Source organism: Podarcis tiliguerta, assembly GCF_965153285.1.
Source record: "Podarcis tiliguerta genome assembly, chromosome: 14".
Classification (NCBI taxonomy): Eukaryota; Metazoa; Chordata; class Lepidosauria; order Squamata; family Lacertidae; genus Podarcis; species Podarcis tiliguerta.
The window spans coordinates 22,133,867-22,151,208 of NC_139547.1; the positions used below are offsets into that span (position 1 = coordinate 22,133,867).

The following is a 17,342-nucleotide window of genomic DNA, read 5'->3' on the forward strand; positions in this document are numbered from 1 at the left end:
CACTCTGTGAGGTGAGTGGGGCTGAGAGACTTCAAAGAAGTGTGACTGGCCCAAGGTCACCCAGCTGCTGCATGTGGAGGAGCGGAGACGTGAACCCAGTTCCCCAGATTACGAGACTACCGCTCTTAACCACTACACCACACTGTAGTTTACATGGAGCTTACAGTTCATTTTAATTCCCCTCTGAATGTTTTTAATACCGGTTTTTAATTGTCTTTTATTGGTAATATTAATGTTTTATCATTTTTTGTAAGTGACCTAGGGTTTCATTACCATCAATTAATTTTGTCAAATAGAACAAAACAAAAAATAAAAAATATTGCATTCCAGTAGATTTTACAAAAGCAATATTCAAAAATTAGTGTTCATTCTGGATACTTTTAACAAAAGAATGGGATTTAAATTCTACATTTATTATATTTCTATGCAAAGATAGACTTTTTTCAGTTCTCTTAGCAAACAAACTAGGAGCTACAGCCTGAATGCAGAAATCTTTGGCATGGTGGTCCCTCCAAGCTGTCCCTTGAACCACTATCTTGAAGCATATGAAGAGACAGCACATGAGTGAAATTAGGTCACGGAAAGGCACTAGGACAAAACAGACTAGCTCTTTAACAAACTAGATTGTTCCAAAACGAATTGTAAGATATTTACCTATATAACTTCAGCACCCTACGTTTAAGAAACTCATTAAATTAAAGGGCAGAATATAAGGAACAAGACACCACACACTCACAGTTCCACAAGGTTTGGAAGCTTCTGGGCAAGGTTTTCCGGCTAAAAAAGAAAATTGTGAAGTTTTTGTTTAGTTTTTAAAGAAAGACTCGATATCTAACTGGCAAACTAGTTTGCCAAATTCAAGATGGAACTAACATGAGGCTCTGAGTGTCAGAAATCCAAAACAGGGAACAACTGTTTTATGTGGCCCACCACCCCATCTGGCACTGATAATGAAACCTGGCTTAGAGCCTAGACTTGGATGACAGCGACTGTTGTCACTGGAAAGATGAAAGAATTTCAATATGCCAAGAAGGCCTGAAGATATCAAAACACAGAGGGTGGAGCTAGCTTCCAAATTGGGCTCTAGAAGAACAGCAGACACCTTCTACACTAATCAATCATTGTGCCAAAATATTAACAAGTGTGATTAGCATCTTCCAAGTTCAACATGTACTGATAATGCAGATAAACTCACATAGCATATACATTCTTTAGCATGTAATAACTTAGAAATGCCCACTGAATATTCAGGTGACTTTACAATAGCCTAAGGCAGAGTCCTATTAGCTACTCTAATGTTAAGTCAGTATGCCAATATTTTTCAATTACTATAATGCATTCTCCAGACAGCCAGAAGTCTTCTAAATATGGAGATCTTCTAAAGCAACATTTTATAAGAGATCATGTTACAGCAGCCATGTCATGCAATTTCCACATGAAGTGCATGATGTTAGTTTTGTCTTACACAACTCTGCAGGGGTCCTATTTCACAAACAGATTGCCAGTGTATTACTGGCAGTCAGATATTTTCTTTACTGTGGTGCTGAAGCTTGATTCCAGGATAATATTTTGAAGGTCTTGAAAGCTCACTTTCACTGAGAAAGGCAGCACGTCCAATATGTGTGCCTCTCATGCCCCAATTTATACATGACAGTTTGCGGCTTTTTCCTACGTAGTGGTTTTCAAGCAAGAAAAAGGTCAGACTTGAAGTGGCTCTACATTATACCAAATTTAGCTTTTATGTTCAACCAGGGTAGGACTGCCCATTTCAACACTCAGATTGCCATCCTTCCTTTGGCCAGCATTTCCCTGCTGTTTTCAAACACAGCATATGCAGTATAGTTCTTAGCCAGAAGCAGTCTCATAATTCTTCTGCTTGTTTTCCATCCCATGCTGCAAAAATCTTGAGTTGTGGTTTCCACCTACTGGGGAATTAACGCTAAAACACACTGATTTCCCTCCTAAGCAATTTTGGTAGCCTTAGCAGCACCTGGTGTCCTTGTTATTAGGTTCCATTTTTTAAACATACATTCATAAATAGATAAATACAATCATGTAAGTGTAGAAGATAAAACAAAAACTAGCTCAGTTACTTTACCAGCACTTGTATAAATTGTATAAGCAACCAAGTCTGAATAAATTCTAATGAACTCTTTAATGTGTTCACCAGCCTAATAAACAATATTCACTAGCTATTCTAAGAAACCTAAGAATCTTGCCTATTTATTCCTACAATGCTTCAGGATGTCCCTGGTTAATATTTCACCTCTTCCATGAACATAGTAGTTATCCTTATGTAGATAACAATCTGCCATACAAGCATAACAGTGTTGAAACCAACAAAAACATTACACTCGTAGTACAATTTCTCCTCCTGCAACAGAACTTCCCCTTCCTTTCCTAATCTTGCAACTTCACCCAATCTACTCTGGAGGGTTTGGGACATTTGCAATCTGATTAGGGACTTATGATGAAGTGGAGGGAGTAGAGGTTCAGTTCATTGGATTCAACCCATAATTTACAAGGCTGTTGTAATAATTAACAAAAAATAACTCCCCATGAGCTGGGGAGAAGGAAAGCACCCCACAGCAAAAAGAAATAAAATATGCTGGCAGAAATATACATTTTTTAAAATTCCAGGCTCTTCTTTTTAATTTTCAAAAAGAAAATTTGGCATGCTTCCCAAAGTTTTTCCTCTTTTAAATGTTTTCCAACACATCATATTGACTGGTATGAAGAAGCACCAGAAACATAGGAATAAACTGAAATGTCAGGGGGTATTTTATACCCCATATGCTTTTCATGCATACAAGATGAAAACTGTAGGAATTAAGTAGCTGAAATTTGGTGACTTGGTTACTACTGTGCAAGTGAGAAGTCCTAGAAGAATTTAGTTATATCGGCAGTGAGAAACACATACAGTGTAGGATTGTGCCCCAGCACTGGCCAAAATGATTAAGAGCACCTGGTAAAAATGGCAGCATTCTCTGAGTGTAGGATCTCCCACCCAGGGGACATTTAAGAATGTCAGCTTCTACCTAGTCTGAAGTGGTCTGGTCCATACACAGGCCTCCAACCACTTCAGTGAGAGCATGGCAAGGGCAATACAGAAAACATTTCCTTATTCCAACGTCAGGTCACTAATGTGTTATTGGCCAAGTGCAAATACTGTCGCCCATATAAATGAATGGCTATCATTTACATACGGTACAGTATATTGAAAAAATTAAGGTACACTCAAGGACAATGTCCTCCACATAGACCCTAAGCATCAACAAATATTTTGCTAGTTGTACATTTTTAAAAGTCATACCAAGGTAGTCAATGAATTTCTTTTCATATAGAGTCTCTCCAAGTATTGCAGTCCTTCATCCTTCAGCAATTCTAAAGGGAAGTGATGGAGATTTCGGTAATTTAAGAATAAGTTCTTGTGCTTTTCTAGCTTTGCCTCCAATATTGTTTTACAGAGCTCTGATGCCATGACAGGTTTTGTCCCAGCCACCATGTTAGAACTCTACACATCGCAGAAGTTCATTTCTAAAAGGGAAAGCAAAAGACAAGTAGTGTTTTAATAAGGCTCTTACTTGATTTTCCCATAGCACTGTTTTTCTGAAACATGCTTGTTTATTTTAAACATTCCTACATCCCTCTGTATTTCAAAAGACAGGTAACAAAAGTAGAAACCAAATAAATATGAAATCGAAGGAATTGGGGGGGGGGACAAAATACAGCACTAAGATCTCAAATCTAAAGCCATGTATATCTATCTACCTTTAGGGAAAACAGATATCTGACTAGTTAGCAAGAAGCACTTTTCAATCAATGAACTATTAGTATTTGACATCAACATAAATTCTTTTGCCTAGGAAAGTAATGAATGGCTGGAAACAGACAAGACTTTTTGAATATTCCTGAAGTTGGTTTAGGGGATGCACTCTCATTATGTGTACCTAAACAAGGCACACTTAATTTGTTTCACTGTTGCCTCTGGGCAAATAAGTTGTGCAGATTTTCCAATACTATTCAAAAGCCTGTTTATTAGCAGAGAAAGTGGGGTAAGCATACACATCATGAACAGTAATTTCCTTCAGTTCTTTCAAGACAGGTAAAAGCTGTCTTCATACTATATTATACCACACAAGCATAAAAGCTAATACAAGTAGAGTTATGGCACAGGAGATTTTATATTAAGGCTTCAAACTCCCAAAATATATTTATCTGAATGATCTTGTGCATTTCAGGAGTACTAGGATTTAAATCAGTCAAAAAATCAGCATGGACTCCTTTTTCTAAGACAGATATGGAGAACTTCTACAGATGGCAGCCCTAACTGCAAGACTCTCCTAAATCAGAAGGAATAGCAGGAGGGAAAGGGTCTGAAGGGTACCAAGGGACATCATTGCCTAACAAGGAAGAAGAAACGGTGATAAGACTGGCTGAAGCCTTTCTGTCAATCTAGACAATGTTTCTTCTTGATAAATTCTGGGGCATTTATTTATTTGCAGATATCAATGCAAGCCTAAAACAAAAGGGAAGCTTGCATGGTAGGCAACCTCTGAATAGTGCCTATCATCTATAGCTGAGCGAACCCCATTACTAGGCTAGGCCCCACTCCAGGCAGAGGAAAAACGTCTACATGAAAGTCACAAGATGAATGCATATGTGTGTCACACTTTGCATATGTGGCATGACACTAACACTGGTCACAGCTTCTGTTCCAACCTATATGCAGCTGGAGATGCATCTGCCTGTTCACTAATAAAGGGCACACTTTGTGTATATATGTATAGGATTCAATTCTCTGCATCTTCAGGTGATGTCAGTCAAGAGTAAAGTGGAATAGCTAACTGCTGCCCTCCAGATGTTGTGAACTACAGCTTCCATCATCTCTGACTACTGGAGATGCTGGCTGTAGACAGTTCAAAGTACAAAATATCTGTAGGACTTGGCACAATGGTGGCTATCCCTGCTGTATACAGGGATCCTGAAGCAGAAGGACAAACTTTCAGACATAATATAAAGCAGCTTCATTTGTTCCATGACATGTGGAAATCCCACCTGAGGACTATCATAAGATATTCATAAACCAGGAAATAACACTGGACATAATTCAAGTAGGAGTACATTTCACCCTACTAGGATACTCTACCATTGGTCTGAAGGTGGCCATATTTGAACAAAGAAGTTTCAGAAGGCAGCTCCAGTGTGAATCTGAAGAACTACAATTATTCAGGAAGTTCAACTCTATTCATTTTTGTCTGCAGAGTCAATAGTTTCCTTTCCTCCTTCCCACTATAAATATTAACTCAGCATTGCTAAGGTGATTATTTTTGCCAATCAATAATGCTGTAAAAGTCGTCATGCTTATTCTGCATAAATTCTAGCTTGGGTCCAATTGTCTCTACCTGCACCGCTTGCATATAACTTCTCTCTGAAATTTATAGTTCTTCCGCCCCCACACACGCAGCTGCCAACCAAGGATTTAACATTTAACACATCTACTGAAGTGGACTTCTGCCCACAAATGCTTATGCCACAATAAGATGTCACAAGACTTCTTCCCATTTTTAATGTAACAGAATAACACGCCAGCCCCTCTGGAAATATTAGGGTTCCCGTTTTTATTTGCTGCAAGCTGCCTCGACATGTCCCGATAAGAAGCGAATAAATAATAATAATAATATTTCGAGGGGCGGGGGGGCTGAGGGAGAAAACACAATAATGAGAATGAAGGGGAGCCTGGAAGGAAGGAAAGGGAGCTTATGTCCTAAATGCGGTTTAATCACCGTCAAAGAGAGACCGTTGTTGGGGGACGGGGATGGGTGGCTAGGTGGGAAGAAAGCCCATAAATCCCCCTCACACGTCTCCATGGCAACAACGCCTTTGTCCCGACAGCGGGAGGCAGAGAAGGGAGAAGCAAAAGCCGTCTCTTCTTCACTCCTCACTTCGCTGGATATGCCGCTGGGAAAGGGAGGGCAGCGAGGGGGCGTCACAACTCACCTGCGTTTCTAAGCTGAGGGGGGCCCAAAATAGGAAGCGCCCTCACTCAGCACAACACGGGGAGAGAAGGGGCGGGGCAGATGGGGGGGGGAAACACCAACTAACATCAACATCCGGTTAACGAACGGGAGGAGCGGGGGAAAGAAGAGTGAGTGGGGGGGGGGAGAACGCTGATTGGAAGCTGGAAGGGGCGGGCCCAGAAAGTCGCGCGAGAGCTTACTCGCGCGGCTCTTCCGCTCCGTGTCTTCATGAATAAATCGGGCGGCGCTCTCGAATCGGGCACGGGCGAGAGACGGGCGCATGCGTGGCCTTGCCCTCTCCTTCTCCATAGGTCCCATACCTAGCTTGTCCTGCTGGCATTGTCCCAGAGCGCTTCCCGCCTTTTTTGAGAGACTTGAGAGCGCGTGCGTGCGGGGCCACGCCCATAACCGCTCTTTTCCCTCAGCAAGCGCGGCCTCCCGTTTCTCTTGAGGGGAAGACTTGGCTATGGATACACGGTACGCCATTAAAGCACATCCCTGCTGCCCCTTCACTAGTTAGTTTAGGGTTGCTGGGAATTGTAGCTCAGATTTTTCGGATGGGTAGGGAAATGTCCCTCCCATATGCTTTAAAATTTCAAACTCCGCAAATAACAGATGTATGGTGTGTATGCAAGCCTCAGGTGTGTTGCCACTGTGGGAGATTTTGCCTTCTTTTCCTCACCTGTTTTAAGGTCCTTGTTTTTCACGGCTGGAAAAACAATATATATCAATATATTTCAATATATATTCGGGGTGGGGATGGAAATTGCCCAACAATTAAAGGGAAATTTAAGAGGAAAATCCTCTGAAAAATTAAAAATATTTTTGCTGATACATTTCTGCCAGTTCTTGCATAAGCAAGGAAGATCTGCACCTCTGACTGAATAAGGAACGGGAAACAGCAAATAAGGAACTCGGACAACAATTTCCTTAAAATTGGACAAGTCTTTCTTTCAAGACAAGTCTGGGATTCATGTGTTATACATGATAAATGTATACCATGAAATATATTAAGCCAGAAGGTTGTCAGTTGCACCCTGAATTCCCTTTCATTCTCATCTGTTCTTCTGAATAGAGTACCTAGTAGCTAGGTTGCTGAAATGTGAAATTAAGATTTTCCTTATTGTTTTTATATCATCATAGCTCCACAGGACTGCCTCACCATCCATTCTCAATTAGCTGCCCACAGGACAGTTACACTGGATTTATTGTGCTATATACACTCACATAAACTACATGTAAGGTTGAGTAGCAGGAAATTTGATCTTGCAAGTACCAAGTGGATGACGAGTTATTTCTGTTTGGTTTAGTACCTGGAGTGAAGCCATAATGCAACTTCATGCTAAGCATGCCATCATCTTCCCTGGTCTCTCTGTTTATTCTTAAGAACCAGGAGAACTGGGACAGCTTAAACCTTCTCATTGAGAATTATAGAATTGTAGAGTTGAAAGGGACCATAAGGGTCATCTAGTCCAACCTCCTGCAATGAAGGAATCTTTTACCTAACATGGGGCTGAAACCCACGACCCTGAGTTTTAAGAGTTTCATGCTCTACCACCTGAACTGTTTTCATATTTATCTGGGTCCTGCAATAAAATTTAATCATTTTAAATAATGAAACTAATACAGTGGTACCTTGGTTCTCAAACTTAATCCATTCTGGAAGTCTGTTTCAAAACCAAAGCATTCCAAAACCAAGGTGCATTTTTCCATAGAAAGCATGTAACGCAAAACATAAAAAAGTTTGAAAACCTACTTCCGGTTTTTCAGCGTTTGGGTTCCAAGTTGTTCGTGAACTAAGCTATTCAAAAACCAAGGTACCACTGTAATTACTTTGATTTCTAGCTCATTTAAATGTTCAACTAATTGTGTAAATGATGTTCACTGATTTTACTAGAATTGAACCTATTTGTATCTAAGACAGGTAAATTTCAGGTTTGGAATGGAAAAAGCTTGAGAAAAGTTCCAATGATTTTCTGAAATTTGTAATAAACTGTATTTTGTAGTAATTACTTACTGTATTGTTCTGAAAAGGAGAAATAGATAAAATAAGTGAAATAAGATTTGCCTTCCATTCTACAGATGCAGATGATTAAAAATACATTACCACAACATGTAGTTTCAGAGTTGAATCCAAATATGCTAGGTCACTAGGAAAGAACAGGGCTAATGCCACATATTTTTTCTGAAATACCATATGAAGTTTTCCATTATCTCATCTACTATTTTAAAATCCACCTTGTAATACTTTCCTTTGCTTTTCCCTGAAGTTACTATGCAATTCAAGAGTGTCAGGATGGTGAAGTTTTTACTTCACAGCTCTTGTTAAATACCTTTTACCAAGACTTTTAAAATAGGGTTTACATAATAGGGTTCACATCGTGTGTGTGTGTGTGTGTTTTCTCCCATCTCAAGACAAATTGTATATCAATAAAGTAGAATGGCTCAAAACCCCAGAACAATTGCTTGAAATTTATTCTTTGAGCTAGAAATAAAGTACCAAGTTCCTTTTTTCTTATAGACTTTTGTACAGTAACATGTAATACTGTAGTTTTACATTTGGATAGAAGCCCTATATAACAGAAGAGCAAGTGCCTCTTTATTTTAGCTTAATACAGTACAGTAATGCCTAGATTATCTTGTTAAACTTTTTTTGTTGATGCAGCAGTGCTTAACTGAGCGTTAAGAACTGAACTGTCAATGTTGTTTACACTGACCAGTTTTAAAGTCACTTTCTGTGTTTTAAACAGTACTCTACACTGAAGAGCAGATGGCGCTGTTGCATATCTGTTGTCCAACATCCAATTTGAAGAGGGAGAACACCATAGTTATATATATAATATAATGAACTAGGTGGCGTAACTACATGTAATTAGGGTTGTGTGTGTGTGTTCATCAGGAGCAGGGGTCAGCAACCTTTTTTAGCCGTGGGCTGGTCCACCCTCCCTCAGACCATGTGGTGGGCCACACTATATTTTGAAAAAATATATGAACAAATTCCTATGCCCCACAAATAACCCAGAGATGCATTTTAAATAAAAGGACACATTCTACTCATGTAAAAACACGCTGATTCCCGGACTGTCTGCGGGCCGGATTGAGAAGGCGATTGGGCTGCATTCGGCCTACGGACCTTAAGTTGCCTACCCCTAATCAAGAGTCATAGAGGCTCCTGAATTTGGTTGAGATTATAATGCTAGGAAATTCTCTCACAATTCCTATGTGCCCTATGGAGGCAAACATACAGATGTTGTATGGATGCCTGTCCATGGAAGACTCTGGTTAGATCAGGAACAGCTTCAAACCCTGACTGTCCTTTAAAAGCAGGCCAGTTATACACAGTATGAAAAGTGAGTGATAAGATTTCCAAAGAGGAATATGCCTGGCCTCTTGGTGGCATATAATGTAACATTGATAAACTTCTACCTGGATTTCTCCAACTACTGTACACTGCTTCTGATTTTTCCACAGTTCCAAAGTTCTCAAAGAAGTACTGTACATTTGAAAACTTACTCATAAATAAGAATATTTTAAACAATGTCCATTCCACACAAGCTCATGACAGAGACAGTTGAAAAACAGGAAATTGGAGTTCAGTTTTCTGTGTTATGCATATACATAGTTACACTTTTAAAATAGGGTGTCAAAACTGTGCTCCAGTTCAGGCCTTTCCTGAGAACAAACCCCATGGATTTGATTGAATACAGTACTGTGAATAAACTTGCATAGGACGGCACTGCAAGTGTGTGCTTCCAGCTACACTTGTGTTGTGGTATGAAAATAATCCAAGCTTGGCATGCCTGAAAGGACAACCACTGTCAAACTTTATACTAACACTTCTCCCCAGTACAAAAAAAAAGTATCCAAGACATTTCCATTTTGTTTACAGCATTTACATAAATGATATTCAGTTGGAATCTCTTGGGGAGCAAAGTGTACTTCAGTATAAACCTTTAAAGGCCAAAATGTAAAACAGAAGGTGGAGACGGGCAGCCTTGTTAGGAATTGTTTCGCTCTCTGCAGGCCACCGCTGAACCATTTCAAGGTTGTGTGCTTTTTAAAGTATGCAGATGTCTGCATGTCACACAACAGATATTGTAAAGACCTTTATTTAGCTACCTTTCCTACCACAGTCAGCAGCAACTGCAACAGAGCTTTAAGGAAAAACAATATTTTAAAAGTGTTCTTCAGAATGGTCTCCTGTAGCTACAATAATTACCCAGTCCAGGTGTGATGTTCAACAGTGGTCTTCAACCTTGATTAATCCCAACCATGTGACATACGACTCAGTTTATTTTCTGCTTATGTCCATTTTTCTCCTATTATGTCTGACGTAAGGGACAACTGCATATTCCTGCATTTACAGATGACTCTCAGGGTCCCTTCTAACTCAATGATTCTATGATATCCAGATGCAAAGGAGGATAACAGAGTGCCTTCACCTTTTACATTGTGTAGGGGCAGCTTCCCATACAGAGGGAGAAAAGATGAACCTTCCAATATCCAATTTGCCACAAATCTGAAATACATATGCTACTTTGCAATGCTATACTTCCATGTTGTTTTAAGCTGTACAACAAAAAGAAAGTGGTGGTGATGCTAGCCAAGGTCTTAGAGTTACCCACTTGTGGATCTCGACCTACTATGAGTCTAAGAAAGAACTTAGTTATGTTTAATAGAGGAGTGGATGTGAAGAGATGGACACAATTTTCATATGTAGTGGGAATGTGACGTGATAGTATGGTTCTGGTGAAAGTTTTTAAGGAATGTGAGACATTAATTGGACAAACTATAGCAAGATGCACATTTAGATCTGCTGTCTATTTTTGATGGAAATAGATTGTACAAAGAACAATTAACATTTAAGCATGTCTTCAGATAGCAAGAAACTGAAAAAGCAGGGCTGGCATATCTACTGAATGGTGGCATCAACAAATCTGGAATATAGCCTTATTGGGAAAACTAAACAAATATGGGCAACAAAAACTCAAACAGAGCCAAGCACCTTTTTTGCAACATTGTAGGATTTTATTTGACTTTATAAATAAACAAAAGTGATGGTTAGATTCATTCCCCATCCATACATGGAAATCTCTGGAGGAATACTTTAGGATAATTCTTGTTTTATTTTGCTTTGAACTTATGTTCTCCAACACAGCAGTGTAACAATGTGCTTCTACATTTACTGTGTCTGTTATGGAAATAGAGAGAGGGTTTTTTTTTTTTTAACAAACAAAAAACTGTTGGATCTACCCCTCACCCATCATTTCCAGTTTTCTAGTTAGTTTTTGTGAAGCAAAACACTTCTATAAACTGCATTCTAATATTATTTATCCACATAATGGTATAAAAATGAATAATTAACAAGTGGAGAAGCCCTCTCTGCTGGGGCACTTGCTATGGCTATATGAGGTCTCAGCTGTGAGAGCCATACTGGGAGAGAAATTTACCAGAAGCCATGAAAAGCTAGATTGGAGATTCATTGAGCGGATTAGACTGTAAATTTGATTTGGTCCAACATAAATCCTTATATAACATCCCTGCATAGAATATATTAAAATGACAATTTCATTTTTAGTGGCCCCAATCCAAAAAAGTCATGTGCAAGAAAGTGTGATGTGCAAATAACTAAAGTCTGGCACAGCAGATGGAAAGGCTCATTCCTATTTACAATACAAAAGAGAATAGACAGTAAAGCACATGCAACATACATGCAGATTTGATGGTTCCTGGCTGTGCTTGTGCCATGGGAGCCGATGAAACATATATGACTGTGGCACTACAATCCTATTTTGAGGACTGGGCTGCCAGCTTGTTATTAAATGGGATACTCTGTGTACATGTACTTTTGGAAATGTGTTAATTGTCCTTGCTTGGATCTTTGTGGTGCTAAATTAACCTGGGACCTTTAGAGAAGCTCTGGGACAACAGGTGCAAGTTCCTTAAATGAAATGGCCCCAAGGACAAGGTCCAAACATAGTACTTATTTCACACCAATCCGCAAACTAAAGATAATAATTAAACTATCAGCATTTTATTTATTTAAATAATTTATATCCCTCCTCTCATAAAAAGCTCAAGGCAACATTAAACAGGACTGCAGAATCAAAGAGATCCTGGTGAACTGCTGCCATCCCTGTTTCTGCATACTTGCTGTAGGAGTGGAATACCAAGTGCCAGTATTGCATAGGGTGTCGAACTTCAGAATGAGTAAATCTAGGCTGAAATCTCCACTTGGTAAGTTACTGGGTCTAGGACACCCAAGCTTGTTGGGTGTCCTAGACCCAGTAACTCTCAGCTTAACCTGCTTCACAGAGTTGTGTCAATTAGGGGGGTGTCCTTTATGTCATCCTGAGCTCTTTGAAGAAACAGAAAGGTAAACGTGTAATAAGTAATGATAGTAAATCATAGTGTTGCACAGTTGGTTGAGTTGTGAGCCTGAATCTTGACTAATTTCAGGATGAATACTGGCTGTTCTCTAAGAAGGAATCACTTCCACTCCTCTGCTTAAAAACAAATCCGGACTATTTTCAATGGCTTAAACAGCTGGCACTTTCAGACCTCTGCTTTTAACTTTTTGGACCCTGTTCTCTTCTTTTGGACACTGCTCTCTGTATAAATGCTGATGGAGTCACTGGCCACAAAAACATTGTTGTTTAAGGATTTCAGCCCTGAAGAGGCAGAGACATACTGGCTCCAGGCTGAGGGACAGAGATCTGACAGAGAGGTGCATAGTTAGCATTTAATATATGTAAGACATTAACATGCTCAATTTGCTTAACAACAGAGCTGGCACAGGAACATTTTGCATATAGGTAAGTTACACCTTAATAGAGATTGCTTTGCTGAGCTGAAACAGTTTTGTAAAATGATATGAGTGAATAATTCAACAGAGCTGCAAAACTGAACTGTGGAATGCTATTGAACTCCCAAGGTTATACAAATGATAATATTTAAGCACACTGTTACTGAAATTCCCCTCTCCACTCCTCATTTAAAATAGGACATTCTCTGATTGCTTCCAGATGAACTGTTTATTAAGCAGTTATCTTGATTTGTTTACACAAAGGGTTTTCATTTTTTGGTGGGGGGAGTAGATGATGGCAACTATTTACTGAGTATTCACTGTTATTTGTTTACAGAGAGTTGATATATCATTGCATCAAGCAGTTCTTATTACACACTTTCTGGGCATTCCCCCCTCACTTTTCTTATTGCAAAGAGCCTAGGGTTGCAGAAAAGTGGGTTTGTTGTGCAAGAGTTACAAATCAAATTTAATGACACCACCTGAATTTGCTGGTGACTGAATGCCACTCAAAAATAGCAACAGCCTGGACACTCCCTTTACACCAGCTGCTTTATTTACTTGTGTAAACAACTAGCTAGTTTAGTTGGTTGCATCTCATCCCGAATCTTGTCCCTGATTAGTTCTGGATTTCTTCAAGTGAAAGTTATAGTCCTTCAAAATAAGTGTTGGGTCAGTCCATCAACCTCCGGTGGATGATTTAGAAGGATTGGTTCTGGCATCACTTTTGCTGTGTGTGTGTGCCAGTTATCCATACTCAGCAGTTACATCTCAACGCAGCTCCTTCCTTGGAATTGTCTTCGGCGTTGAAGGTACACACAGTAGGCAATAAACACTCATGGACGCCATAAAGATTCAGTCAAGTGTCGAGGTTTACTTGACAGGCATAAAAGCATATTGGTAGCAAATATATACAGACATTCACCACTGCCATGGTCAAGGCATGCTTAGAGTTCAACAAGGGTCCAAGCCTCTCTCTCTGCTCTCACCACAAGATGCAAGCCAGAGACTCACAACAAATTACACAAGTTACACAGAACCATTGTTATCAGTACTTCCTGTCACATTGCACATGTCCATAGAACAGTTCCCACAGAAAATGTCCTTGCATAGACAAAACAGTCTCAGCCTTCTGCTGCTTCTTGAAACTTCTCTGTTCTTCTGTTTCTGTTTCTGGAACAAATGATTCTCACACACAGAGAATATCCAACAAGAAGAACTGACATCAACCACAGCACTCTTCATCTTTGTTCAGCCAAACATAATGGATGTCTTTGGGCTTAATTGTTTCCCCACTATTCCTCCCTGCTGAAGGACATACCTATTTACAATTTAAGGTACATCTACCTATGCCAAAATCCAATACACCTTTTGTTTCTTTGTGGTTGTTATGTTCAGTTATCAGCTTCTTTGCTAATTCATGGAGATGCTCCAAGGTCACATTCTATTTATTTGTTTGGTGCACCCACAGGTTGGTAGGTAGGGATGGGGAATAAATTCAATTTAGTTCACATTCAAAGACAAATCTGGTAATTTGCACTTTCCAAAACAAAATGAGACCCAAAATGCATCCATCCTTCAAAATTGGCACTTCTCTGAATTTTGCAATGCAGTTTTTCAGCCAAGTAATATGTACAAAAATGCACAGACTAGGATAAAATGTACATTAAAAAATCAAATGTTAATGAATATAATATACAAAAGTGCAGTATGTTTAGGGAAATTGCTTTCTAAAGATGCCTATCAGGAGAAATTTGCACTAAAATGCTTATGAATTTTAATGAGGACTTTTCTTTTTTAATGCAGACATGTGGAAATGTGGAGAACTGAACTTAAAACTGGAAAATTGAGAAACTGAAATCGACAGATTCATCCATCACTGTTGGTAGAACATACAAGCAGCTGTTCTTAGGTTTTCTTTTCATCCATTAAGTCAAAAAACAAAAAAACCACTTAAATTTTGGGGTGAAAAAGTGCACAGCAAACACTCAAAAAGGAACTTCGGTGCTTCAGTGGAAAATGAGGGCAAGCTAGAACTGGAACAAGAGACACCCAGTCAGATGTATCCTTATTTGGTCCTCTCATCTTTTTTGCTGTCATTCCAAACAACAGGGCTGACAACTAACAAAGGATATTTACTTGGTTAGTCTGCTGCCTTATTTGAATTTAAATGAAGATACATATTACGATAACTTCCATAAAGGTGCCTTCTTGAGATACTGTGATCTTTAGCCATGTGATGCCGTAGCACTACTGAAGATGAGCAGATCTGGATTTGGCCAGAGCCTGGATGCGAGGCCTCCTGGGAACCCTGCATACTCTGCTGCAAGCTTCATGGAGAAATGTCACAACTGAAGCTTGTTGGGGGGGGGGTACTGCACTAAACACTGGTATTTGTCAGGAAACTACAGGATCGATCTGGATTATGGCTAATGTGGTGTGAGTGTGTCTTAAAAAATTAGCAGTGGGAGTGCACTGGATGCAGAATAAGCAGTAATGTGAACGTATCCTGAGCTACAATGGTGCAGGGCAGGGGGATGTAATTGCCTTGAAGTTTTCTGAATATTTAGCTTTACAACTATTAGTTACTGCGTTCCTTTTTAAACCTTGTGACAAAAGAGAGTGCGAAGCTCACAAGGCAGTTTGCCCAAAGCAGAGTAAACTCTCTTGCCCATGAAGCCTTTTTAAGTATTACAGCTGTCCCTGGAACTCCTTGTCAAAGTTTGTTGTTCTGCAGCTAGCATGCCTATTTTTATATTTCCCTCCTGGGCTCACATCCTAAAATCTCTGCAACATGCTGAAGTCTATGGGGATTATTAGTGGCATATGTAAGAACTCCCATGGACATGGAATAGGAGAACTCTGATAAACTTTCAGAAAAGTCATTCTGATTTTTCAAACTAAATACCCCCTCCAGTTTCCTTTCTATTACTTTGTTTAAAAGAAATTGGAGGGAGAGGGAAAGGAATTGGTTTATCATGTCATTTTATGGCCTAACATTAGGGTTATGCTGCCCCAACCAAATTTTGGTTGATTAGAGTACAGATTAAAAGTCCAGAATTATTGGTTAATTCTTTCTTAGTGGAAGCCAAGGATAGTAAGAAATCTTATGTTTCCAAATAAGAGACACGCATGAGAACTTGGGGAAGCACTTTCTCCCCACCACACCCTGCCTCTTAGAGAGAGAGAGAGAGAGAGCGCTAAGAAAAGTAGCTGTGTGTATGTGTGTGAGAGAGAAATGTCTGAAGCATTTTTGCCAGAAAAAGGCAAACAGCAAGCTGTGGATTGGTTGAAAGCACCCTTGAGGGTGCAAGCGCTCCCTCTGGATAACTGATAGAGCAGGTGTCAACAAAGTTGCACCTGTAGGCACAAAAGTGTATTTGAGATTTCCCCCAGCTGCCCACAAAGCCGTAGCCCACAAAACTGGAAAGAAGAGACCAGAGGGAGTGGCACCCACGGTACTTACTTAAAAATCCAAATGCGCCCACAGGTCTAAAGAGGTTGGTGAGCCCAAGACATAGAAAATTTGCTGCCTTGTAGAGGTGCTGCTTTGTTCTAAAAAGAACTCTGATGGATCAGACCAAAGTTGGTCCAGCAGCATCTTTCCAACAATGGCCAGCCAGGTGTCTCCAGGAAATACACCAGCAGGCCTTGAAAGCAACAGCCCCCTGTTGCTCCCCAAGGGCAAGGCATACTACCTCTGAATCTGGAGGTTCTTTATAGATTCCCATGACATATATACAGGCAATGATAGAAAAAACTTGGGGCCATCACCCCAGTCTTATGGCAGCAAGTTCCACAAATTATTATTTATACAAGTGTACTTATATACTAACGTAAAATATATACCGCATTTTTCACCCCATAGGGCGCACCAGCCCATAAGGCGTACCTAGGTTTTTTGGGGGGAAATAAAGGGGGGGAAATTATTTTCCCCCCCAAGGCACGAGGCTGGGGCAGGGGAAGCCCGTGCTTCCCCCGACCCCAGCCCCCAGAACAGGCTGCTCTCCGAAAGCCGTGGGAGCCCTCCCGCGGCTTGCGCAGAGCTACCCAAAGCCCCAGCATGACTGCTCAGCGCGCCGGGGCTTCGGGATAAGAGGCAGCTCTGCGCAAGCCGGGGGAGGGCTCCCGCGGCTTGCGCCGAGCTACCTGAAGCCCCGGCGCAACTGCTCGGTGCGCCGGGGCTTCGGGATAAGAGGCAGCGCTGCGCAAGCCGGGGGAGCCCGGCGGGAACTCCCACGGGCTCCCACGGCTTGCGGATAGCTTCCTGAAGCCTGGAGAGTGAGAGGGGTTGGTGCGCACCGACCCCTCTCGCTCTCCAGGCTTCAGCGAAAGCCTGCATTCGCCCCATAGGACGCACACACATTTCCCTTATATATGTACTTATAGGGAGTGGGTGGCGCTGTGGTCTAAACCACTGAGCCTCTTAGGCTTGTTGATCAGAAGGTTGGCGGTTCAAATCCCCACAACGGGGTGAGTTCCCGTTGCTTTGTCCCAGCTTCTGCCAACCTAACAGT

At 40.6% G+C, this 17,342-nt stretch overlaps 1 protein-coding gene and 1 long non-coding RNA gene across 8 annotated transcripts in view; one reads left to right on the forward strand and one right to left on the reverse strand.

Annotated features, from left to right (window-relative positions):
• Positions 1-6,149, reverse strand: part of LRRC28 (leucine rich repeat containing 28) — a 51,396-nt gene extending 45,247 nt beyond the window's left edge. For 3 of the 7 annotated variants that reach the window (XR_014504599.1, XM_083412226.1, XM_083412223.1), the window contains exons 1-3: positions 6,001-6,148; positions 3,314-3,537; positions 737-777 (exon numbers count right to left, since the gene is read on the reverse strand). Coding sequence is in view for 4 of the 7 variants with exons in the window: in XM_083412226.1 (XP_083268352.1) it covers positions 737-777; positions 3,314-3,505 (233 nt within the window). In the remaining 3 variants the exon portion in view is untranslated. Of the gene's footprint in view, positions 1-736; positions 778-3,313; positions 3,538-5,786 lie in introns of those variants that run through there. The other 4 variants (XM_083412225.1, XM_083412224.1, XM_083412229.1 and 1 more) reach the window with 4 other exon arrangements.
• A 58-nt stretch (positions 6,150-6,207) lies between these two features.
• LOC310663901 lies at positions 6,208-16,736 on the forward strand. Its single transcript, XR_014504651.1, has 2 exons — positions 6,208-6,497; positions 12,480-16,736. It is a non-coding gene; the product is annotated as an uncharacterized lncRNA (long non-coding RNA).
• The last annotated feature ends 606 nt before the right edge of the window (positions 16,737-17,342 follow it).